This window comes from Ochotona curzoniae, unplaced genomic scaffold (assembly GCF_017591425.1).
Source record: "Ochotona curzoniae isolate NIBS_2020 unplaced genomic scaffold, NIBS_Ocur_1.0 contig_1, whole genome shotgun sequence".
Classification (NCBI taxonomy): domain Eukaryota; kingdom Metazoa; phylum Chordata; class Mammalia; order Lagomorpha; family Ochotonidae; genus Ochotona; species Ochotona curzoniae.
The window spans coordinates 1,771,713-1,796,488 of record NW_024464918.1 but is presented as its reverse complement, the minus strand read 5'-3'; the positions used below and the strand labels follow the sequence as shown (position 1 = coordinate 1,796,488).

The following is a 24,776-nucleotide window of genomic DNA, read 5'->3' as shown; positions in this document are numbered from 1 at the left end:
AAGCCTGGCCTTCAATGGGCACATTGGCTGCCCACATTAAGATGGTGCCAGCTGCTTTTTAAGCTGTCAGGAGTGGACTGTGCCCTCTGCTCATCAGTCAAAGGTGGTCGATGAAGCTGAGGTTCTGTTCCACATGCCTGGCCTGCCTCATTCTGCTTTTAAATAAATAAGTAAAATTTTTTAAAGGTTCAAATTCTTTGGTATGGCAAGCATATAGTGGAGGTGGGGAATGCCCTGCCCACATAGTGTATCAGGGATGTGGAATCTTTGATCTGGCCTTTCCAGTGCATTTTCAGGTGAGACCTGAAGTCTGTAGTAGAATGTGTATGTGTATTTATGATTTAATTCTTTTTACTTGGAATGGAAATTTACATAGAGAAAGAAAGATCTTCCATCAATTGGGTCGTTCTCCAAATGGCCACACCAGCCAGAGTGAAGTCGGTCCAAAGCCAAGAGCCTTTTCTGAGTCTCCCACATGGGTTCAGGGGCCCAAGGACCCAGACTATCCTCTGCTGTTTTCTCAGGCCACAAGCAGGGAGTTGGATGGGAAGTGGAGCAACTAGGACTTAAAATGGTATTTATATGGGATGCTGACACTCATAGGTGGAAGACTAGCCTGTTGATGCACTGCACCAGCCACAAGTAGGGTACATTTCTTAAAGTTTTATTTATTTATTTTTGTGAAAGTCGCAGAAGGAGAGACAAATCTTTCATCTGTTGATTCATTCCTCAAGATGGCAGCAATGACCTGTATTGGGTCAGGCTGAAGCCAGGAGCTTCATTTGGGTCTTCCACTTGGGTAGTAGGGACCCAAGTAAATGAACCATCTTCTGCTGCTTTTCCCAGGTTAGTAGCAGTGAGCTGGATGGGAAGTGAAGCAGCTGGGACACTAACTGGCTGTCTATATGGATGTATACATCACAGTCAGTGGTCTTACCCATTGTGCCACCATACCAACTCTTATAGCAGGATGTTTTTATGTTGATGGGTTTTTTGTGACCCACGAATGATATAAATATCCAATGGCCCTTGGCAGAAGAGAGCTTCTCCTCCCCTCACGCTTTTTTCTGTCTTTCCAAATATGTTCTCACTGTACCCTGCATTATTTGCTTTTCACACTGCAACCATACCAAATTGCTATAGTTCTGAAAATATCAGACTTTTATATATCCTTATGTATATACTTCTATTGCTTTGGTCTTGTAGAATCATAATGATAGCTGCTATATGTTGAGTGCTTATTATCCATTGAATCAACTTCTCACCTACATATTTTATTCTTTTTATTTATTTCCACTGTTATTTGAAAGGCAGACAGAAAACAGACAAATGAAGAGAGATCTTTTATCTGCTAGTTCACTTCCAAAATGCCTGCAATAGGCAGGGGGCAGGGAGGGACCCAAGTCCTTTTCTTTTTTTTTAAGAATTTATTAATCTTTATTTGAAAGGCAGAGTTACAATACAGAGAGAGAGGGAGAGAGAGAGAGAGACATCATCCACCCATAATTTTGCTCCCTGAATATCCACAGTGGCCAGAGCTAGGTTAGAGTGAAACCAGGAGCTTCTACCAGGTCTGCATGTGGGTGCAGAGACTCAAGCAGTAGGTCCATTCTCTCTGCTTTCTCCGAACATTAGCAGGGAGCTGGGTTGGAAGTGGAGCAGCTGAGACTGGAACTGTTACCCACAAGGGATGCTGGTACTGCAAGTGGGATCTTAACATGCTACACCATGACACTAGTCCTGGCCCCAAATATTTGTGTGCTTGTCTTCTGCCTGCTAGTGTGTGCCTTAGCAGAAGCTGAATCTGAAGCATTGTAGCCAGGACTTGAACCTAGCAGTCTGATGTGAGACATGGGTATCCTACTTGATGATGTAACTGCTGTGCCAGTGTGTACCTGTATGCATTTAAGATAATCTTTAAAAGAAATATTTATGTATTTTTTAGTTGAAAGGATTTACTCGGAGGAGAAACAGAGAGGTATCTTCCATCTGTTGGTTCACTCCCTATATGGCTACAATGCCCAGAGCTGAGCTGATCTGAAGCCAGAAGCCAGAAACCAGGAGCTTCCTTCAGGTCTCCCATGTGCATGCAAGGGCCCAAGGAAGGACTTGAGCCATCCTCTGCTGCTTTCCCTGCCTGTAAGCAGAGAGCTGGATGGGGATTGGAGCAGCCAGGACATGAACTGGCACCCATATGGGATGTCAGTGGCACAGGTGCTGGACTAGCCTGTTGAGCTACTACACCAGCCACTACAATCAATCTTATATCTAGCATCTGAGGAAAGTGTTTATTCCCAATTAGTACATGAGAATATTAAAGCTTAGAGACAATTTATAGCATATAAATTATAGCATACAGAGATAATTTATAATGCAAAGTTATATGTTTAGTAGTGATGGAGTCAGGATTCAAAGCGAGATCTCTTAGTAAGTCCCTTTTTCTGATGTGGCAGTTGTCTTTATTGTCCCTTTTTCCATCTTGCTGGATGATTACCCTTTTGTCCTGAGTTATCATCTAGTTTCCTTGATTTGTGCCCCAACTGGGATTGACCATCATCTTTGTGCTCTCCTGCTTTCTGTATGTAACTCTTTTCTAACATCTGTAATATTTTATTGCATTTATATGTTTTCATATGTTTTCTCAATGAGCAGGAATCATATTTTTATGTTCCCAGTGTAGTAGAATGGCGCCTAGTTTTACTTATTAAGTGTTGATTGAATGTGTGCAGTGTTTAACATGCTCAGGCTACCTGTTACAGATTCTGTGGTGTTTTTGTGGAGCAGAGAATGAAAATATGAAGACATCTGTAGTCAGGCTGACCTTAATAATAGCAGCAGTGGTAATTTTAATAGTAATAGTAAATAATATTTGTTGAGCAATTGCAGTGTGTTAAATACTGTTCTGCAATTTAGAGTCTCTTTTTGCTTACTCATCAATAATGCTATGATGTAATTACTGCTGTCCATTTTACAGTAGGAGAAAATGAGGTTATGGTGTTTAAAAAAAAAGGCCAGCTAAAAATTCCCTTGTATGAGGTGGGCTCCAATGCCTGATGAAGTCCTTGTTCTTAGTTATAATGCTGTCTTCCCCTGATTGGTATTAGAGATTTATGGAACTTTCTAACTTACTGATTATTTTTTTGGGCTGTTTAATGCTCTTCTATTTAGATTGATGAGAAGATAACTTCTGTGTATTTTAAAAAAATATTTATTTATTTAGTTTTTATTGCAAAGTCAGATATACAGAGAGGAGGAGAGACAGAGAGGAAGATCTTCCATCCGATGATTCACTCCCCAAGTGACCGCAATATCCAGTGCTGCGCTGATCCGAAGCCAGGATCCAGGAACTTCCTCCAGGTCACCCACATGGGTGCAGGGTCCCACGACTTTGGGCCATCCTCTCCTGATTTCCCAGGTCAGAAGCAGGGAGCTGGATGGGAAGTGGAGTCATCGTTATTAGAACTGGTGCCCATATGGGATCCCGGGGCGTTCAAGGCGAGGACTCAGATTGGTGCAGCTCTGGCCATTGTGGTCACTTTGGGAGTGAACAATCAGACAGAAGATCTTCCTCTCTGTATACCTGACTTTGCAATTAAAAAAATTAAAATAAATAAATAAACTATAATGGAATTATGTATTAAAATGTATTTTAGATTCTGTACTAAAGCTATAATTTAAAAGTGAAGTTTTTTTAGATGAGCAAGGTAGAGTTCATTGCTTTAGTTTTAGCTTATTGTTGGGAAAAGCATGGTGATTTTCTCTTGGTCTTTGGTGAAGCTAACCAATTTCAGAAATCCTGAGATGCTGCTTTGGTACTTTGACAGATTTAGTATTCCTTGTTAAAGTTGAGGGGTGGGGATTGTATGTAGTGCGTTGCTACTCAGACACTAACTGTCTGTATTGGAGTTCCAGTTTGAGTCCTGGGTACATCAGTTTTGAACAGACCCTCTGCTGATGTTCCTGGGAAAGCACAGAATGATTGCTGTAGTACTTGAATACCTGTCACCTACCAGGGAGACTGGGCAGCGTTACTGACTCTTGACTTAAGCCTTACCCTGAGTTGGGTGGTAAAGCAGTAAGTAGACGGAAGATCTCTCCTCAGCTCCCTTCCTCCAAACAAACAAATACATCTGTCTTAGAAAAGAAAAAAAAGAAGGAATTTAACATTTTTATTCTAATGTTTTGCTTACAGTATTTCAAGATGTTGGTTATTGTATCAGATTTTTATGTCAGAAAAATTGACTCCTAATTTATCATTATGTGGGCCTAATTTGCAACTGTATAACTTTCTCAAATGAGTCTCGTGGCATGTTTTCAGTGGATGCTACTGTTGACAATTTGAAAATCTTTTTGGAAAGGCAAATATATAGAGAGGAGGAGAGACATAGAGGAAGATCTTCCATCCGATGGTTCATTCCCCCAGCAGCCGCAAAGGCTGGAGCTGAGCCAATTTGAAGCCAGGAGCCAGGAGCTTCTTCTGGGTCTCCCACGTGGGTGCAAAGTCCCAAAGCTTTGGGCTGTCCTTAGGCCCAGGCCACAGGCAGGGAGCTGGATGGGAGGCAGGTCGGCCAGGATTAGAACCGGCAACTATATGGGATCCCGGTACATTCAAGGCAAGGACTTTAGCCACTATTGTATTGCTCCAGGCCCTGAAAATCTGGTTTGTTTGTTTGTTTTTTATAAAAATTGATGCTAATCTGCTTGTTCATTTGTTTGCGATCATGCTTTGTATAATCACCTTTTTGCCTCTTGGACCACTGGCCTATCCTTTTGGCTGTTGTTTGTAGAAATAATAGTAAGCCACTAGCTTTCTGAAAATTAGTTTAAGTAATCCAGTTTGGAGTGCTTGGGGTGGACGTTGTGGCAGAGTCTGTCTGCAATGCCAGCATTCCATATCAGGGTGCTGGTTTGAGTTTCAGTTGCTCTGCTACCAGTCCAGCTCCCTGCTGTTGCACATGGAAAAGCAGTGGTGGATGATGACCCACATACTTGGGCACTTGTCATCATGTGGGAGACAGGAATGGAGTGGCTCAACCCTGACCATTGTGGTCATCTTTCTCTTTCTTTCCCTTTGACTGACACCCTTGCCTCTTAAATACATAATCTAAATCCTAAAAAAAAAAAAAAAAAAAAAAAATCAGAGCGGAAAAGTTATCCTATCCACATATAAACTAAATAAAAAAGATCTAAGAAATAAATTTTAAAATATGTATGTATTTGTGAAAGTTAGAATAGATATACCTTCCCAATTTAAATGAATATTAAGAATGCTTCGTATTTGAAGATTTGTCAGAAAAGGTTGTAGGAAATATTTAGTCTTTCCTTCAGTGTTCTCATAACTCTAGTTGGAGTTTATGGAAGTGGTGATTATTCAAAAGCCTGTGAGGAATGAAGTTTGTGGTTACTTGTATTTGAGTTCCTAACTCAATGCTAATTTGTTTAACATGTTTGTGTTTAGCATTAAATTTCATTATCCATTAATCTGGTTAAGAAGGGATCCATGAAACAGTGTATTTTTTACTTAAATTTGAGAGCTTGGGTGTGGTGTTTTTTGCTCATGGTGTGACTGCCAAACTAAATAATACATAAACAAAAATGTGTTATCATTGAGTATTCCCTAGTTTCTCTGTTACCTAGTAATTGCTGTTTTTAGAAATATGGCATGAACTGTTATTAGTTATGAATCAGTGTGAGATGTTCTTATTTTAAGACTTAAAACAGGGTCTGGCATGATGGCTCAGTGGCTAAATTCTTACCTTGCAACTGCTGGGATTCCATATGGGTGCGGGTTCATATCTCGGCTACTCCACTTCCCATCCAGCTCCCTGCTTGTGGCCTGGGAAAGCAGTGGAGGATGGCCCAAAGCCTGGAGACCCTCCTTCCACCCACATGGGAAACATGGAAGAAGTTCCTAGCTCCTGGCTTTGGATCAGCACAGCTCTGGCCTTTGCATTCACTTGGGAATTGAACCAGTGGATGGAAGATCTTTTTCTTTTTTTAAAGACTTATTTATTTTTATTGGAAAGTCAGATATACAGAGAGAAGGACACACAGAGAAGAAGATCTTCCTTCCATTGATTGATTCTCCAAGTGACCACAACAGCTAGAGCTGAGCCATCCAAAGCCAGGAGTCCAGAGCCACAAGCAGGGAGCTAGATGGGATGTGGGGCGCTGGGATATGAACCAGTGCCATATGGAATCCCTGCGTGTGCAAGGTGATGAATTTGATTACTAGGCTATCATGCTGGGCCCAGGAAGATCTTTCTTTCTCTCTCTCTCTCTGTGTCTTGGAAATTTGCCTTTCCAATAGTAAAAATAGGAAAAAAGACTTGAAGTAGGGTGCTGGCATTGTGTGTTAAGCTACTGCTTGCAGTATCTCAATTCAGCTCCCTGCTACTGTGCCTGGGAACGTACATTAGGAAGATGACCCAAATATTTGGGCTCCTACACTGATGTCAGAGACCCAAATAAGGCTTCTGTCTGGTCTGGCCCAGCCCTGGCCATTGTGACTATTTGGAAAGTGAATTAACTGATGGAAGATAATCTCTATCTTTTGTCTCTCTCCATTCTGTAATAAATAAATAAATAAGTAAATCTTAAAAAAAAAAAAGACTTGGGTCCGGCAGCATGGCCTAACGGCTAAAGTCCTCGACTTGAATGCGCTGGGATCTCATATGGGTGACAGTTCTAATCCCAGCAGCTCCACTTCCCATGCTCCCTGCTTGTGGCCTGGGAAAGCAGTCGAGGACGGCCCAGAGCTTTGGGACCCTGCACCCACGTGGGAGACCTGGAAGAGGTTCCTGGATCCTGGTGTCGCGGATCAGCACAGCACCGGCTGTTGTGGTCACTTGGGGAGTGAATCATTGGATGGAAGATCTTCCTCTCTGTCTCTCCTCCTCTGTGTATCTGACTTTGTAATAAAATAAATAAATCTTTTTTAAAAAAGACTTAACCTATTTATTATTGAAAGTTTTACAGAATTATTTGTTAATGAGATGGGCATCCCAAGCAGTACCTTAACCACTGGGCCAAATACCTGACCATATTATTGGAAACTTAATCTTGATGTGGTTACTTGGTAGGAATTATTTTCATGTGGGAATGAGTTTCAGTTAAATCTGTAGCTGGAATAATTTTTCTAACAGAATTTTGGCCTAGAGGTCTCAATTCTCCCAGTTCTAGCTTTTTGCTAATAAACCCTGGGAGGCAGCAGGTGATGGTTTACTGTGGTTCCTACCACCTATGTATGTATGCTATCCTATTTGAGTTTCTGGCTTCTAGCATCATCCTGTCCTACCCCTGGAGATCTGGGGACTGCACAAGCAGGTATAAGATTTCTGTCTGTCTCCTTTTCTGTCTGCCTTTCTAGTAAATTAAAGAATGCTGATCTTGTGAGTCATATCTGAAGTGTAAATTGCCTAAAACCACACTTGAAGGTTCAGGTGAGTGTTGATAAAAATGCAACTTACTAGATTCTTAGTATGATTCTTCGTGTTTTGAAAGATGTAGAAAACAGACACTATAATGAGGGACAGAAGAATTGTAATTATATTCTGAAAATTATTTGTTTTTAAAGGATTTATTTATTTGAAAGGCAGAGTGACATACAGGGAGAGACCTTCCACCCATTGGTTCACTCCCTCAAAGACTACCTGCAACAGTCAGGGCTTTGTCAGGTGGAAGCCAGGAACTAGGAACTCTATCCTGGTACTTGGGCCACCTTCCACTACTTTCGCAGGTGTATTAGTAGAGATCCGGATTGAAAGTGGAGCAGCTGGGACTTGAACTGACACTCATGGGAAGCTGGCATCCCATTCAGTGACTTATTGAACTGCACCACAACATCACCCTTTTAAAATTACTTTTTTTTTTTAAAGATTGATTTATTTATTGGAAAGTCAGATATACAGAGAGGAGGAGAGAGAGAGGGAGATCTTCCGTCCGATGATTCACTCCCCAAGTGACTGCAACAGCCGGTGCTGCGCCGATCCGACACCAGGATCCAGGAACTTCTTTCGGGTATTCCACACGAGTGCAGGGTCCTAAGGTTGGGCCGTCCTCGACTGCTTTCCCAGGTCACAAGCAGGGAGCATGGGAAGTGGAGCTGCAGGGATTAGAACCGGCACCCATATGGGATCCCGGGGCGTTCAAGACAAGGACTTTAGCCGTTAGACCATGCCACCGGACCCTAAAATTACTTTTTTATAATGTTTTAAAAGTGCAAAGAGATACAGATAGACTTTCCATCTACTGGTTTGCTCTTCCAATTGTCCACAGCAACTGAAGCGGAGCCAGGTAAAAGCCACAGCCTGGAACTCCATCCATCATGTGTGTGGTAAGAACACAAATTGTTAAGTCATTACCTGCTGCCTCCCTGCCACTTGACCAGGAAGTGGATTTGATAGCAGAGCTGAGACTTGAACCCGAGTATTTGGATATAGGATGTGGGTTTCTGAAGGGATGTCTAAGCTGCTGTGCCAACATTCATTACTTTTGAATTGATTTTTATCTCTGTAAAAATCTTTCAGTAGCACTGTAAGGTAGGAGCAGATGTTGTCTGTTTATTGGTGAAAAAGTGGACTGTCAGGTTATAGTGATAATTGAAAAAGAAAGTTCATGTGATACCTGAAGTAACAATACCTGATGGAACTGATACTAAACTTCTATTTTCACCTGATTTCTAGTGCATTATTCTTTCTGTTAAGTCCCGTTACCTGATTGAACTTTAGTTTGTACACAATTTAAGACAATGAAAAAATTAGCAAATCTTTTTATGTTATGGTTTTCAAAAAATATTAGTTATGAGTCTTTCTAAAGACAAGGGACACATTTCTATTTTGTCGTTTTCTTTGAATCTGATTATTTTGAAGCATTTAGAAATGTGTTGTCATATGTGATACTGACATTGTTGGCACCAGGAGATTGCTATTACTGATTGTCTTAGCTGGGATGACCAGGGAAACAACTTTTGTATGGTCTTATGCAATATTCCCACTTCTTTCTTGCCTAATACTATAGTGATGTTCTAGGTACCTTTATGTCTTTTTGAAAAACAGTTATGGTATACATCAAATATATAAATTAAAGTCATAATTCAATGGTATTTTGGTATATTTGTGAGGTTATGGTTATACAGTAATCATTACTATCTAATTTCAGTGTTCCAGAAAGCAACTTCAGACTCAGTAGCAGCCCATCCCATACTTCCCTCTCTGATTCCCCAGGTAACAAGTAATCCAGTCTGTCTGTATGGAGTTTTCTATTCTTAACATTCCCTATAAATGAAATCATGATATGTGGCCTTTATGGCTCATATCTTTCACTAGATACAATCTTTTCAAAGTTTATATTCCTGCATGTATCAGTATATATACCTTCTTACCACTGACTGATACTCCTTTGTATAACCATGTGGTATTTTGTTTATCCACTTATATGTTGATAGATGTTTGGGTATTTTTAGTTTTTCCCCATAAAGAATAATGTTGCTTTGAATATTTATGTAAATTTTTATATTTCAGTTTTCTTATGTTATATACCAAGGAGTGGAATTATTGGGTGATGTAAATCTTGGTTGAAATTTTGAGCTGTCAGATTATTTCCCACATTTGGTTGCACCATTTAGTATTTTTAGTAACAGTCCATAAGGACTTAACATTTTTTGGAAGTAAACCATTCATCACTTCCCCGGTGTATTTTTTTAATTTCTTTTTAGAAATTTATTTGAAAGGCAGAGCGAGAGAGAGAGACGGAGAGATTAAACAGAAAAAATTCCATCTGCTGTTTGACTCCCAAAATGGAACAGTAGCCAGGGCTGTGCTAGGATGAACCCAGGAGCCTGGAACTTTTTCCCATTCTCCCATATGGGTGTAGGAGCCCAGGCTCTTGGGCCATCTGCCACTGATCTTCCAGGCGTATTAGTAAGGAGCTGGATTGGAAGTAGAGCAGTCTGGTCTTGAAACAGACCACATATATAATGCCAGTAGTGCAGGCAGCAGCTTTACTTGCTCTACCACAATACTGGTCCTTCTCTGGTACATTTCTTTTCTTCCTTTCTTCCTTTTTTTTTTTTTCTCACTTGAAAGATTTATCTAGAGAGAGGGAGAGATGGATGGAGTGATCTTTCAACTACTGGTTCACTCTCGCAATGGCGTCAATGGCTAGAGCTGGACTGGTCTGAAGCTGGGAGCCAGTAGCTTCTTCTGGGTCTCCCATGTGGGTTCAGGGGCTCAAGGCCCTGTGCCTTCCTCCACTGCTTTCTTAGGCTATTGCCAGGGCACTGGATGGGAAGTGGGGCAGCTGGGAGTTGTACCATTGTCTATATATGAGACTGGCTCCTATAGGCAGAGAATTAGGCCCCATCCTCAGTACATTTCTGAGCCCTAAGGCTTTTTGAAATTTTATTTTATACCCTTTTTTATTGGAAATATTTTGACCTTTTTATCTTTTTACCTACCTCCACCCATTTATCTGATCACTTAATGCAAGTCTCTGCATCCTTCAGAGCCTTACTCATGCTGCATCTCATGTAGAGTCTTTGTAAGTGACGGGCTGCAAGTTCTTTATCCCTTTTTGCATATAATTGTACCATTTGGTTCTCTTTGAGTCCTTTTGTAATAGTTGTTAGAATATTTTTTTTTGTAACACATTTTTGTTTTCTCGTGGTGTATAGTATAGGCCTTTAGCCAGTAATTGGGAAATTAAAGAGAGAAAACTAAAAATCCTCAACTTATATTTTAAAAAATGTTACATTAGACATAATACAAATGGAATGTAAAAATGTATTGGAAATGTAATTAAAATTGATGCAAAAAAATTGAAAGCCATGCAGTTTTTTCATAGTAAACATTTCCAGTGAACTTTTTGAAACCTCTCAATGCGGATGTTAATATAAAAATGCTTAATTTAAAAAATGTCTTTCCCACTGGCAGACATGTATACCTGCAAATATATTACGGTTTGTTGACCTTGCAAAAAGTCCTTTTTCTTTTTCTTCCCTTTTCTCCCATATCTGGGTGTAGGGGATGTAGTGGTAGGGAGGGAACCGTTCTCAGCTGCCAGAACTACATCAGTATCAGGGGATGGAGATGTCCAATTGATGTCATCTTAGAAACCATAATGTGGAGAATGTTTTGAGGACATTGCTTGAATAGTTTTGATTTGATAGTTTGGAAATGCTGTTGATTTCATTGCTCCATGGTTGAGAAAATCCTTCCAAGGTCCATTGACTGAGAGAGTCTACTCCACTCATCTAGACACTGCCAAAACTCAACCAGAGTTATCCAACCCATTCTGTTCTCCATCGTCTGACATGGCATTTGACATCCTCTGCAAGCCCAAATAAGTTGGCTGTCATGTCCCCTGTATGCACCTGGGTATGCTGGCCATTGCACAGGCATCAGTAATCACAGAGGCCCAGTCCTGACACATGCATTTTGAGGTTGGACCACAAATTCAATGATCCTCCCTGTGGCTGAAATTTGGAATCCAGTGGCCTATTTTGGAATTCCCCCAAGAAACATCAATATCTATTACGACCCCAAATCTGACTCCTGCATGTGCCAACCAATACAGGGTCTGCTTCAGTCCACCACCAGTATCAGCCTAAACACACACCGGTGATTGAAGTTGCCTTGTCAGTTCCATCCCCAGCCCCATATCTCATGCAAAGCCATGATGCTTATGCTTAGCCCAACCTAGCTTGCCACATGCTGCCCTGCCCAACCTAGTTTGCTACCAATCTTACTGTTGCACACACCAATGGGAACTGCAGCATGGTTTGGTTGACCCCCAATAATCCCCACCAGGCCTACCACCAGCCCTGTTTCCCATTCATGCCAATATGTGCAGCAGACTAGTCCAGTCCATGGTGATCTCAGTTGGGCTCATGAGAACGCTATGGTTGCACCTATGGGTGTTACAGCTTAGCTTAGCCCACCCCACCTCTCCACCCAGTCCATATGTATGACATTGAGTACTGACGTATGACATTGGGTACTGACGCCAGGTCCAGCCTGGTCTGCCCCCATGCCTGGTTCTTTTTTTTTTTAAGACTTATTATTTTTATTGAAAAATCAGATAGACAGGGAGGAGGAGAGACAAAGAGGAAGATCATCCATCTGTTGATTTACTCCCAAAGTGGCCACAATGGTTGGAGCTGTGCCGATCTGAAGCCAGGAGCCTACTCTGGGTCTCCCACACAGGTGTAGGGTCTCAAGGTTTTGGGTCATTCTTGATTGCTTTCCCAGGTACAAGCAGGAAACTGGATGGGAAACGGGGCAGCCAGGATTAGAACCAGCCCTTATATGGGATCCTGGCACTTGTGAAACGAGGACCTCAGCCACTGGCTACTGCACCAGGCCCACCAGGCCTGGTTCTTTTTTTTTTTTTAAGATTTATTTATTTTTATTACAAATTCAGATATACAGAGAGGAGGAGAGATGGAGAGGAAGATCTTTTGTTTGATGATCTGATGATTCACTCCCCAAATGACTGCAACAGTCTGTACTGTGCCGATCCAAAGCCAGGAGCAGGAAGCTTCATCAGGGTATCTCACACGGGTGCAGGGTCCCAAGGCTTTGGGCCATCCTCAACTGTTTTACCAGGCCACAAGCAGGGAGCTGGATAGGAAGTGGAGTCATCGGGATTAGAACCGGTGCCCATATGGGATCCCGGTGTGTTCAAGGCGAGGACTTTAGCTGTTAGGCCACTGTGCTGGGCCCCAGGCCTGGTTCTTGTGCACACCAGTGGGAGCTGCTGCCCAGCAGAAGAGTGCCTACAATTTCCCTACTTGGCCCACTCCCTTATCTTGCACTTGCCAATGAATGCTGTGCCCTAGCCTGGCTCTCCCCCAAACCCAACCTGCATTCAAGGCTGACAGTTGCTGCAGCCCTGGCTAGTCCGTCCAGCCCCTAGTCCTGGCCCTAATGTAAACTGGGGAATATTGTGTCCTGACTCAGCCTGGTTTGTACCTCATCCTGAGTCTCGCACCTAACAGTGGGTTTAGCAGACTTACTTGCTGGGACATGAGAGTCCATCAATACATGAGAGTCCATCAGTACAGGAGCTGCATCTGGGCCAAGGGCAGAACATGCCAAACAGGGTCATGGTACCCATCAGCAAATGTGAGATCCTGGGCCTGGTATGGGAACTTAGGAATGCCCCTACTGATGGAGTACAGTAGCTGGAGCTGGACTGGGCCAGGCCACAGCACTTCCTGGCATGATTGAGAGCTAGGAAAGGAAAGCTGTGCCCACCACTGAGAGCTGAGAATACAGTGGGTCATTCCAGGCTGGGTTGAAGTGCAGGATCCTGGGCTCGGAACGGACCTGGTGGGGTAATCTGGGGATTCTCCTGCTAAGCTGCAGCTCTCCTGAGGAGTGTGAAAGCCAAGACTAGGGGGTTGGCAGCCTGGGCTGTGCAAGACTGCGGCACCTATCAGCATGTGTGCAGGTTGGATTTCGGGGTGGGCCAGAGTGGGCTGGGCTCCAGCACCTGCTGACACTCATGCGAGCCAGAATGGGTGTGGGACAGACCCAGCCAAGCTAGGCCACCGTGGCACCTGCTGGTTCACATGAGAACCAGATAAGGTAATGGACCAGGCTGGAATAGACTGTAACACCCACTGTCAAGAGCTGGCATAGGTGTTGGCCAGTTGGGCTAGGTTTTAGTACCCACCAGTGAGATTCAGGGGGTAGGAGTGGGTCTGGTAGAGGAGCTTTGGAGACTCCTCTGCAAGGCTGCACTTTCAGCTGGTGAGTGCAAAGGTTGGAGTTGTGGCTTGCCAGGCCAGTTTGGACTGTAGTACCTATCAGCATATCTGAGCCAGGTCGGGGGTTAGCCAGGCTGGCCGGTCCACGATACACACTAGTACAAGTGAGAGCTGGAATGGCCTGCATGCCAGCCCGAGTTGGACTGCAGTATCTGCCAGTTTACCCCGAGAGGTGGGCCCGGGCCACGCTAGGTTACACTGCTATGTCCACCGGTGAGAGCTGGGACTGGGAGTGAGCTGTGCTAAGCCAAGCTGTAACATCTACTGAAAAAAACTGAGACTTTTGGTGAGACATCTCTGACTAGGCCACACCCACTGGTGTGTGCATAACCCAGGGCTGAGAGTGGGCCTGGTAGGGGAGCTCTGGAGACTCTTGTTGGGCTGCTGCTTCCACTTGTGAGTGTGAGAAGCTGGATCTGGGAGCTGGACTCAGCTGCTGCACCCACTGGCACACATGAGAACCAATATGCATGTGGGCCATATGGGATAGGATACAGCACCTGCTGGCAAGCACAAGATCCAGTGCTGGGAGCGGGTCTGGTTGTGAAACTGAAGGTATTGCCTGCTATACTGCAGCTCCCATTGGTGAGCACAAGAGCCAGTGCTGGTGGTGAGCTAGGCTGGGCAAGATGGTAGCAACCTGTCAGCATGACTGTGGACTGAGTCTGGGGGCCAGCTGGGCTGAACTAAACGGCAGCATCCATGGGTGTGCATGAGAGCCAGATGGTAGACAGACTGGGCTAGGATGCAGCACATGCTGACATGTGCAAAAACTGGGGCTGGGGTGGGCCTGGTGGGGCTGATTGTGGATCACCCCAACTAGGCTGTGGTAGCTGCTGGTATACATGAAGCCTGGCCTAGTTAGGCTTGCCGCACCCATCAGTTTTTGTGAGAGCTGGGATGGGGTGGAACTGACCAGGCAGCAGCATCCACTGTTATGTACTGCAGCCCATGCAGGTGATGGACCGAACCAGATTCTGCACTGACTGAATCTGACAAATCTGAAGTCACAATAGTCAAATCTGAAGTCACTACAGGTGCTATTTCTTGGGGGACATCTCAACTAGATGGCTGGACTCAAACCCTGGCCACAGAGAAAAAATCACAGTTTATGTGGTTGGTCCTTGGAGTACATGTGTCAGGAGTAGACCTCCTCAGTTGCTGATGCCCATACAGTGAACAGCATGCCCAGATGTACATGGGGGATATGACAGCAGCTCATCCAGGCCAGCAGAAAATGTTGAGTGCTTAGTCAGAGGATGGAAAACAAAACAGGTTGGACCACTCTCCTGGCCAAGCTTTGCAATATATTCCTGGGCCTGTGGATGCAATGAGGTGGACCTGACTAGCCCAGTAAGACCTTGAAGATTTTCTCAACCCTAGTTCAGTGAAGCTGGTGAAATCTCAGAACTATCAAAACCACCTGAATAACACCATTCCCCATATCAGGGTCTCTCAGGTGTCATCAAGTGACCATTTCCCCATCCCTGGGTGCTGATGTAGTTTGACAGCAAGGAGTAACCTCCATATCTTCCCCCACTGGAGATACAGAAGAAAAAAAAATTGAAGCGTGTGCCACCCACCATCCTGCATACCTTGGTTCTCCCTACCCTAATCAGAGACCATGAGCATGCATTCCTCTCAACTATGAAAATAATGTTAAAAAAATAAAAATAGGTATATAGCTCTGTATACATCTTTTCAGCAGTTCATGTGCTTGTTTCATCTTTAAAAATTGCTTTTCGTGCTCTGTATTAGACATGGAAGAGACTTTGTTATATTTGACTTATACCTGTAGTCATGTATGAAGATAAGCAGTCTAAATGTTTCGTCCAACTCTTCTCTAACCTTGTGTTTCTATGGTAATATACTCTGTTATAGTCCGTTAAATTATAGTTATTCTTACATTGATAATCATACATACTGCATTTTTTTATGAACAGGTTGAATCATTTATTTTGGACCAAGAAGATTTGGATAACCCAGTGCTTAAAACAACCTCAGAGATATTCTTATCAAGTACAACAGAAGGAGCAGACTTACGTACTGTAGACCCAGAGACACAGGCACGACTTGAAGCTTTGCTAGAAGCAGCAGGTACTTTATTTTTTGTTTTTTCTTTTCATCTATTTACAGAAAATCTGAATCTCCTTACATAGTTTTAGACAATTGTTACACAATTGTTAGTGTTATTCAAAAATTTGGGATCTAAATAAAACTTTTTTTCTGAAAAAAATGGTCTCATCTTACATATTTTTTTAAAAGATTGATTTATTTGAATGGCAGAATTAACAGGGATAGATGCAGAGAGAGAGATATCTCATTTGCTGATTCACTCCCCAAATGGCCACCATGGCCAAGGTCATGGAATCAGGAATTTTGTTTGAATCTTCTTCCCAGGTGTACTAGCAGGAACACAAATTTTTGCCAATATGGAATGCTGATCTCAACAGCCGTTCTCTGTTCTGTCGAGGGTTGCATTAACTTTCATATTTGTCCCCTTTTAATATGTTGAAATGCATGAAAGATTGAACATAAATTTTTCAAGATTTATTTATTTTTTTTTTGAAAAGCAGTTACACAGAGAGAAGGAAAGATAGAAGGTTCTTCCATCTGCAGATTCATTCCCCAAATGACCACAACAGCTGAACCTGAACCAATTTGAAACCAGGAACCAGGAACTTATTCCAGGTCTCTTGTGTGGGTGCAGGGTCCCAGGGCTTTGGGACATTCTCTACTGCTTTCCCAGGCCACAAGCAAAGATCTGGATGGGAAGTGGAGCAGCTCGCTTATGTAATACTGGTGTCACAAGTGGAGGCTTAGCTGCCCATGGTGCCAGCACCCTGAATGTAATCTTTTTTTAATAAAGTAAGATTATACTATATATATATTTTTTTTAAAAAAAAAGCTTTTTTCTTACCACTGTTTTTGGGAACTGCCTCCTAAGACTTTTTTCTTTTTTTTAAAGATTTATTTATTTCCAATGGAAAGGCAGACATGTGATTCTGATAACCCATTGTACGCTCAGGTTTGTGTCTCAGGTGCTCTACTTCTGATCCAATTTCCTGCTGAAGAGCCTAGGGAAAACACAAGAGAATGCCCAAGTGTTTGGCCCCTTGCCATCCACATGGGAAACAAGAAAGGGTGAAGCTCAAAAAAGTGACCCAGCCCAAGCCATTTCAACCATCTGGAGAGAGGATCAGAGGATGGACGATCTGTATGTCTTTCTCTCTGTAACTCTGACTATTGGAAAAAATATTATAAAAGGAAAGAAATCTTAGGAGTCCCGGAGGCTGGATCTTTTATAAAGAATATTTTAGTTTTATTGCTGAAATATATCCTAATTAATTTTGTCAATTCCTTATTAAAAGATGTTTAGGTTATACCCAGTTTTCAACATTACAATTAATGCTATAGTTATCTTTTTGTATCTGCAGCTTTTTTGACTGTACAGATACCCCTACAGGAGAGATTTTCAGATAGCAATATGACTGGCTTAAAGAATGTTTGTATTGGGCCCGGCGCGGTGGCGCAAGTGGTTAAAGGTCCTCGCCTTGCACACCCGGGATCCCATATGGGCGCCGGTTCTAATCCCAGCAGCCCCGCTTCCCTTCCAGCTCCCTGCCTGTGGCCTGGGAAAGCAGTCGAGGACAGCCCAAAGCTTTGGGACCCTGCACCACGTGGGAGACCCGGAAGAGGCTCCTGGCTTCGGATCGGCATAGCATCGACCGTTGCACTCACTTGGGGAGTGAATCATCGGACGGAAGATCTTCCTCTCTGCCTCTCCTCTTCTCTGTATATCCGCCTTTCCAATGAAAAAATAATAAAAATAAATCTTTAAAAAAAAAAAAAAAGAATGTTTGTATTTAAAATGCTTATAACTGTTGTTAAGTAGCTGTCCAAAGTTTGTTCCTGAATAGCTTTTAAGAGGAACTCACACTTCAGAAGATTTTTTTTCATGAGAAATTTTTAATTTCTTTTTTTTTCAAAAAAAAGATTTATTTATTTTTATTACAAAGTCAGATACACAGAGAGGAGCAGAGACAAAGAGGAAGATCTTCCATCCGATGATTCAGTCCCCAAGTGAGCACAACGGCCGGTGCTGTGCCCATCCGAAGCCGGGAACCAGGAACCTCTTCCAGGTCTCCCACACGGGTGCAGGGTCCCAAAGCTTTGGGCCATCCTCGACTGCTTTCCCAGGCCACAAGCAGGGAGCTGGATGGGAAGTAGAGCTGCCGGGATTAGAACCGGCACCCATATGGGATCCCGGGGCTTTTAAGGCAAGGACTTTTAGCCGCTAAGCCACACCGCCAGGCCCTATACTATATTTTCTTTATTACTACTGAAAATAGCATTGTCAGTTATCTTAGAGACCTTCTCATATGAGTGTGTATTTTGAGAGAAATTACATTGGTTTGAGAAACTTTGTATTAATTTAGATTTACAGTTGAATATTTATAAAATACACACACACATATATGGTATTTATTCATTTGAAAGTCAGTGTTAACAGAGAGATAAGGAGAGATAGAAATCTTTCATCCCTTGGTTCCCTTCCCAAATGTTTGCAACAGCTGGAATGAGCCAGCCTGAAGCCAGGAGCATCTTCTGGGTCTCCTACTACTGTCTTTCCCAAGTACATTGGCAGGGAGCTGGGTTCAAAGTGAAGCAGCCAGGACTTGAACCAGCACCGATAAAGGATACTGGTATTTCAGGTGGCCTCTTAACCCAATGTGCTACAACCCCAGCCCTGAAAAATTAATATGTGCATTGTAAAGATGGACTGTCAAACAGGTGGTTACATACATGTTTTTTTAATAATGTTTGGGTCCTTGGGTCCTTGCACCACATTGGAGACCTAATGGAGGCATCTGGCTTCTGGCCTGGATTGTTTGCCCTCTGGCTGTTGTGGCCATTTTGGAAGTGAAGCAATGGATGGAGGAGCTCTCTCTCAGCTGTCTCTCCTCTTTGTCAACTTACCTTTCAAATAAAAATGAAACAAATCTTTAAAAAAAGAAATGTAATTGCAATTTGCATTTTTATGCTTGTTCTTCCCCTGCACTACCTGATTGATGCCCGGTGAAGGAATCGGCAAATTGTCAACTGCTGATGGTAAAGCTTTTGCAGATCCGGAGGTCCTCCGAAGACTGACGTCCTCCGTTAGTTGTGCGCTGGATGAAGCAGCTGCTGCCCTGACTAGAATGAGAGCAGAAACCAGCCAGAATGCAAGCCATGTGGACACGTATGTTTTATGACTTTAGCTGGCTATTAGACATGTTCTTGAGTGGATTTGGAAAAGTATCCAGCTTTGGTTAAATGTATCTTCCAGAAGAGCTTAGACATTTTTGTCAAATTGATATTATATTTTATGTGTATGTATATGTGACACTGTATAAGTATAAAATTGGCATTTTTTATTCAAGGTGTTTAAGACTATTTTATTGAGCATTCCTATGGAGGGTACTGTGCCAGACTCTGGGAAATCCAAACTGAATAATACATGGTTTCTACGCATGGTTTACACCTGGGTTCCTGCACATAATGTAGCAATCTGATTGCTGGCTGCCCAGATATGGTCCATGAACTAGCAATATTAGCACCATCTCAGAACTTGATAGCAGTGCAGAATCTTATGCTCTTTTCCAGGTTTTGAGTTTGAATCTGCATTTTATCAAGAATGTGAGTGATTTGTATGTATGTTAAAGTCTGAAGATCATTGATTTAATCATTTTGTTGTAAAATATTTTCTTAGATTTCTACCTTTGTTGTTAACCAAACAAAATTTAAGCCATAAAATTATAACTCAGAATATTTTGTTACATTTTTAGGATTTAAAAACTTGTACATCAAATTCTTTTGAAAAGTTAACTTGAAGGATAAAAACAGCAACTAGTTTGAAACTCTACCTCTAGCTTTCTGGCTTGGTTGACATACATGTTTAATTCTAGTTGCTTGGCCAGTGAGATATGTTCATATTTTTTTTCTTTATACTTACCATCATTTTTCTTGGACCCTTAGTTTTTCTATACTGATTATTGAATGGTTTTAATTTCAGTCGAAGCCTGGCAGAAGCCTGTTCAGATGGGGATGTGAATGCTGTACGTAAATTGCTAGACGAAGGAAGAAGTGTAAATGAACATACAGAAGAAGGAGAAAGCCTGTTGTGTTTGGCTTGTTCAGCAGGGTACTATGAATTAGCACAAGTAAGCAGAAATTATCTTTACTGACTGTAATTCTGCAAGGATTTTCACGGTTTTATTCATCTTTATTCCTTTAAACATATAATTTGATTTTCTGGTCATTTTTTCTGGTGTAGGCAAAATAGCAACATGTATAATGACAAAACAAAAATATGAGATAATAACAATAGGGAACGTAGGGTGAGAGATGCATGGAAACTCTTTGTATTATTGCCTCACCGTTTTTGTTTTATAAATTAAAACTGTTTTGAAATTGTTTTAAAAAAGCACAAGATATACAAGAGCACTTAGTGAAAAGGAGAATCAGAGAGATGCTTTATATGAAAGACAGAGAGGTAACGAGAGACAGATCTTTAATTTACTGCTTCTGTCCCAAACCAGGAGCCAGGAAGTCTATCTCGCTCTCCCTCCTGGGTGGCAGGGACCGGATAATTGGACCATTTTCTGTTGCCTTCCCAGATGTGTTAGGGGGAAACTGGTTTGGAAGGTGGTTTAACTCAAACTAGCATGCTAGTATGGGATGCCCATATCCCAAGAACTGATTTAACTTCAGTGCCACAACACCAGCCCCTGGACTTAACTTTCTGCCAACTTTCTGAAGGTCTCATATAATTCATTTTGTTGGCTATGTATTCAGCTTCATTTTTCTGCCATTTCAAACAAGTCTTACTTAGTAAAACATTATGCTTGGAATAAAAAAAAAATGTTTTTGTACCACATAAAATGATATAATTAATTTCATTTTTTCCACAGGCTTTTTGAAATACTATTATGCCGTAAAATAAAAATACTTTCTTTACCTGGTATTTTGACAGTGAAAAATACTGTATTTTCAAAATTACTACTTTTAATTTTTTATCATCACTCCAAAACTATAATTTCCCAGGTTTGGTATATTTCCTAGAAATGCTATGAATAGTAAGAATTGACAGTATTTTTCCCTGTGTGTATGTGTTTTAAAGGTCTTGCTTGCTATGCATGCTAATGTTGAAGATCGAGGAAATAAAGGAGACATCACTCCCTTGATGGCAGCTTCCAGTGGAGGTTATTTAGATATTGTGAAGTTATTACTACTTCATGATGCAGATGTCAACTCCCAGTCTGCAACAGGTATGTAGAGAATCATGTATTGAGAGAATTGAAGTCAATATACGTAATCTAAGAGCTAAAAGTTTGTTTCCTAAGAAAAGCAATAGGTAAAATTTTCTGACTACAAATAAGCATGTTTTAATTCTATTTTTCCATAATTTTGAGGAAAATAAATTATTTATTTGAGAGGTAGAGTGAGCTCCCATCTACTGATTCACTCCCTGAAAATGGAAATCAATGTAGATCTCCCACATAGCTGTCAGGACTCAACTGCTCGAGCTGTTGCTGCTGCCTGTGGAGGTCTGTGTTAGCAGGAAGCTGGATGCTGGAGCCCAAGATGCACCTCTAACTTAGATACTCCTGATGTGGGATCTGGGTATCTTTAACTGCTATGTTATATGTGAACACCCTGCCTGTGAATTTTTGAAATACACTCATATATCCTGAGTTATGGGTATAGATTTGATGTTGAGTTTTCTTGGATTTAATTTATGCCCTAGTGAGTCAACCATATGATTTTTTTAAATGAAAATAATTAAAACATTTCAGTCTTACTACCATGATATATAGTTTATTTTCAAAGTGAGCATGACTTTTGTTAAAAAAGATTTATTTATTTATATTGGAAAGGTGGATATACAGAGAGGAGGAGAGACAGAGAGGAAGATTTTCCGTCCAGTGGTTCACTCCCCAAGTGACCGCAATGGCTGGAGCTGAGCCAGTCCGAAGCCAGGAGCCAGGAACTTCCTCCAGGTCTTCCACGCTGGTGCAGGGTCCCAAGGCTTTGGACTGTCTTCCTCTGCTTTCCCAGGTCACAAGCAGGGAACTGGATGGGAAGCAGGGCTTCTGGGATTAGAACCAGCACCCATATGGGATCTCTACGCATGCAAGGCGAGGATATTAACCACTACACCATCGCGCCAGGCCCGAGCATGACTTTGTAGAAAGGATTTTAGGTCATTTTGCTTGACTGATTTCTCTTTTAATGATACATACTGCCATAATGTCTAAGAAGATTGAACGACTGAATTCCGAACAAATTGAATTAAAAAATGCTAATTTCGTTTAAAACAGTCTTTGTCCCCTGCTGGTCCTTGGCTAAGCTGCCTCCATCCTACCTTTAACTTAACACAACAAAACAAAACAAAACAAAAAAAACAGGAAATAAGTAGCATATCACAGGAATTATGATGTCTTAAAGAAATGTTTCTTGAGTAAGTTCTGCTGAGGGGGGCATTTACCTCTCTTGCCTGATTCATATTGTAAATACAGGGTAAAGATAGTCAATAGGAAAGCATACCTGAACAATACTCTGTCTCATGATTAAATCTGTAAAACTAAAAGGGATGTAATATAAAAGTTAAGAAATGCGTATTACATAGAAAAAAATGCTAAATGCATTGTAGAGAGGATTGTTGTGCTAGATTTACTTATTTTTTGTCCGAGTATGAAAGCAATATATGCTCATTCTAAGAATATTTGAGAAAATCAGCCCCAAAACATTGATTTAATCGGCTGATCATCCGTTTGCAAGCACTGGGATCCCATATGTGTGCTGGTTTGTGTCCTGGTTGGTCCATTTTCCATCTGGCTCCCTGCTTGTGGCCCAAAGCCTTGGGACCCTGCACCCACTTGGGAAACCTGGAAGAAACCCCTGGCTCTGGCTTCAGATTGGCTCAGCTTCAGCCATTGTGGTCATTCAGGGAGTGAACCAGTGGATGGAAGATCTGTTTCTCCTCTCTATAAATCTCATCTTTCTTTCCAAAAAAATTAAATAATTGAAAAAAGCAGGCAAGTAGGATCAAAGATTGTTCTGTATTCTCTGTGGTACAGAAGTCACTATTATTTTCATGTTAATTTAATTCCTTCCAATTCTTTTGGTTTATAAATGTAGAGATATTGCATTGTCATACTGCCATTTAAAAGCAAAATACAAATGCAGTTCTTTGTGGCCAAATGGGCCCAACTGGAAACTATAATGCTAAGGGAAATGAGTGAATCCCAAAAGGTTAGATACCACATGTTTGCCTTAATTTAACCTATAATTTTTTTGTTTGTTTGTTTGTTTTTGAACTTGTCATTGATACTGTCTCAACCCATGTGTTTTGAAAAATTGAACTTGCATTATTTTTAACATATTGTTTACTCAATACTATGTCAATTAATTCCATTAAAAAAAATTCTAGATTTTTGCCTTTTGTTTAGAATGTTCAGAATCCATACTAATATAACTTTCGAAAACTCCTGGTTTTATATCCATCATGTTGCCATTTGTCTACCTATTATTTGTTCATGTTTCCTTTTCTTCTGTTTCCCTTTAAATTTTTAGCATTTGTTTTATCTGCCTGTCTACTTTCAGGGCTAAAATATGTAGGTTTGCCTCTAATATTAGTGTTCTCTTCACACACAATATCTTTCACAGGTAATGTGCAGTATGCTTCCATTTTCCTTCATACATATCTTTGTATTATCATTATCATTTATTTCACTCTACATTTTTCAAATTTGCCAAAACATTCCTATTATCTTTGTTCTAAATATTCAGCTATACTTTGTGAAAACTGAACAAAGGGTAAAAGGTTTTTATATCACCCACCTATTTGTCTTTTCAAATAAATATTCTGTGATTTTCTTCAAAAAAAAAAAAAAGCAATATACACACTGCAATTCTGGCTTCACCTATTTTCTGTTTTGTCATTTAAAATGTTTGAAAGGTTTCACAATGTTCCATTGCATTACTCTGCCATTACTTTTTTTGGCATAGAAACATTTATAGGTTGCTGAAGCATAAGGAAAGATTTTAAATTAGACAGTATAGTTAAGAAAACCAAAGCAACATTCTTTGAGTGCAATGAGTTGAGCCCCTGTGTGGGATGCTTCTTACCCAGCCCCCATCTGACATGTCTGGAAAGGTAAGGATAGGTAACCCAAGTAGTTGGACCTCTGCCACCCATGTGGGGAACCAGGATGGAGCTTCTGCTTTTGTAGCCATTTGTGGAGTGAAGCAGCTGATGAAAGATCCACCTATTCCTCTCAGTCCCTCTGTACCTCCCTCCTCTGTCACACTGCCTTTCAAATAAATAAATCTTAAAAATGGACCCCTACCCCAACCTCTGTGTGTGTGTGTCTGTGTTGTCTATGTTTGCCTGTCTTTCAAAGAAAGAATGAACTCTTTTAAAAAAAAATCACAAAAACTTGACTTAGTTAACAGCATCATGCGGTATACATACATGTTGCTTTTAGAAATAAACACAGTGTGTAGGTAAGCCATAACAGTGATCTAGTAGATAAAGCTGCTGCTTGCAGTGCTTGCCATGGCACCGGTTTGATTCCCAGCTGCTCCATGCCAAGTGCTTGAGAAAAGCAGCTGGATGTACCACCCACATGGGAGATCCAGTTGAAGGTGGGCTGTTATTGGTCTGGCACAACCCCAACTGTTGTGGCCGTGGGGAAGGAAGGTGGACGTTGAACCAACAGATTGAAGCTCCTTGTCTTTCTTTGTGCCTCTCTCTACTTCTCCATCTCTCCTGTAACACTTTCAAATAAATAATTTTTTTTTTAAATACACAACAAATAAGTTGCTGACATCAGTGATTTTACTTTTTCCTTTCTAAATCTTTGGGTTTTAAAGTTGTTCAAAGAACCTTTATACAAAATAGCATGTGAGGGCCCGGCGCGGTGGCGCAAGTGGTTAAAGGTCCTCGCCTTGCACGCCC

The 24,776-nt window shown here is 41.5% G+C and overlaps 1 protein-coding gene across 11 annotated transcripts in view; it reads left to right on the top strand.

Moving 5' to 3' along the window:
• Nucleotides 1-24,776, top strand: part of LOC121151269 (ankyrin repeat and KH domain-containing protein 1) — a 108,066-nt gene that overhangs the window by 12,052 nt on the left and 71,238 nt on the right. For all 11 annotated transcript variants that reach the window (XM_040973269.1, XM_040972682.1, XM_040972741.1 and 8 more), the window contains exons 2-5: nt 15,715-15,868; nt 18,857-19,013; nt 19,827-19,974; nt 20,934-21,081. In XM_040973269.1, coding sequence (XP_040829203.1) covers nt 18,973-19,013; nt 19,827-19,974; nt 20,934-21,081 — 337 coding nt within the window. In that variant the 5' untranslated portion in view covers nt 15,715-15,868; nt 18,857-18,972. The remainder of the gene's footprint in view (nt 1-15,714; nt 15,869-18,856; nt 19,014-19,826; nt 19,975-20,933; nt 21,082-24,776) is intronic.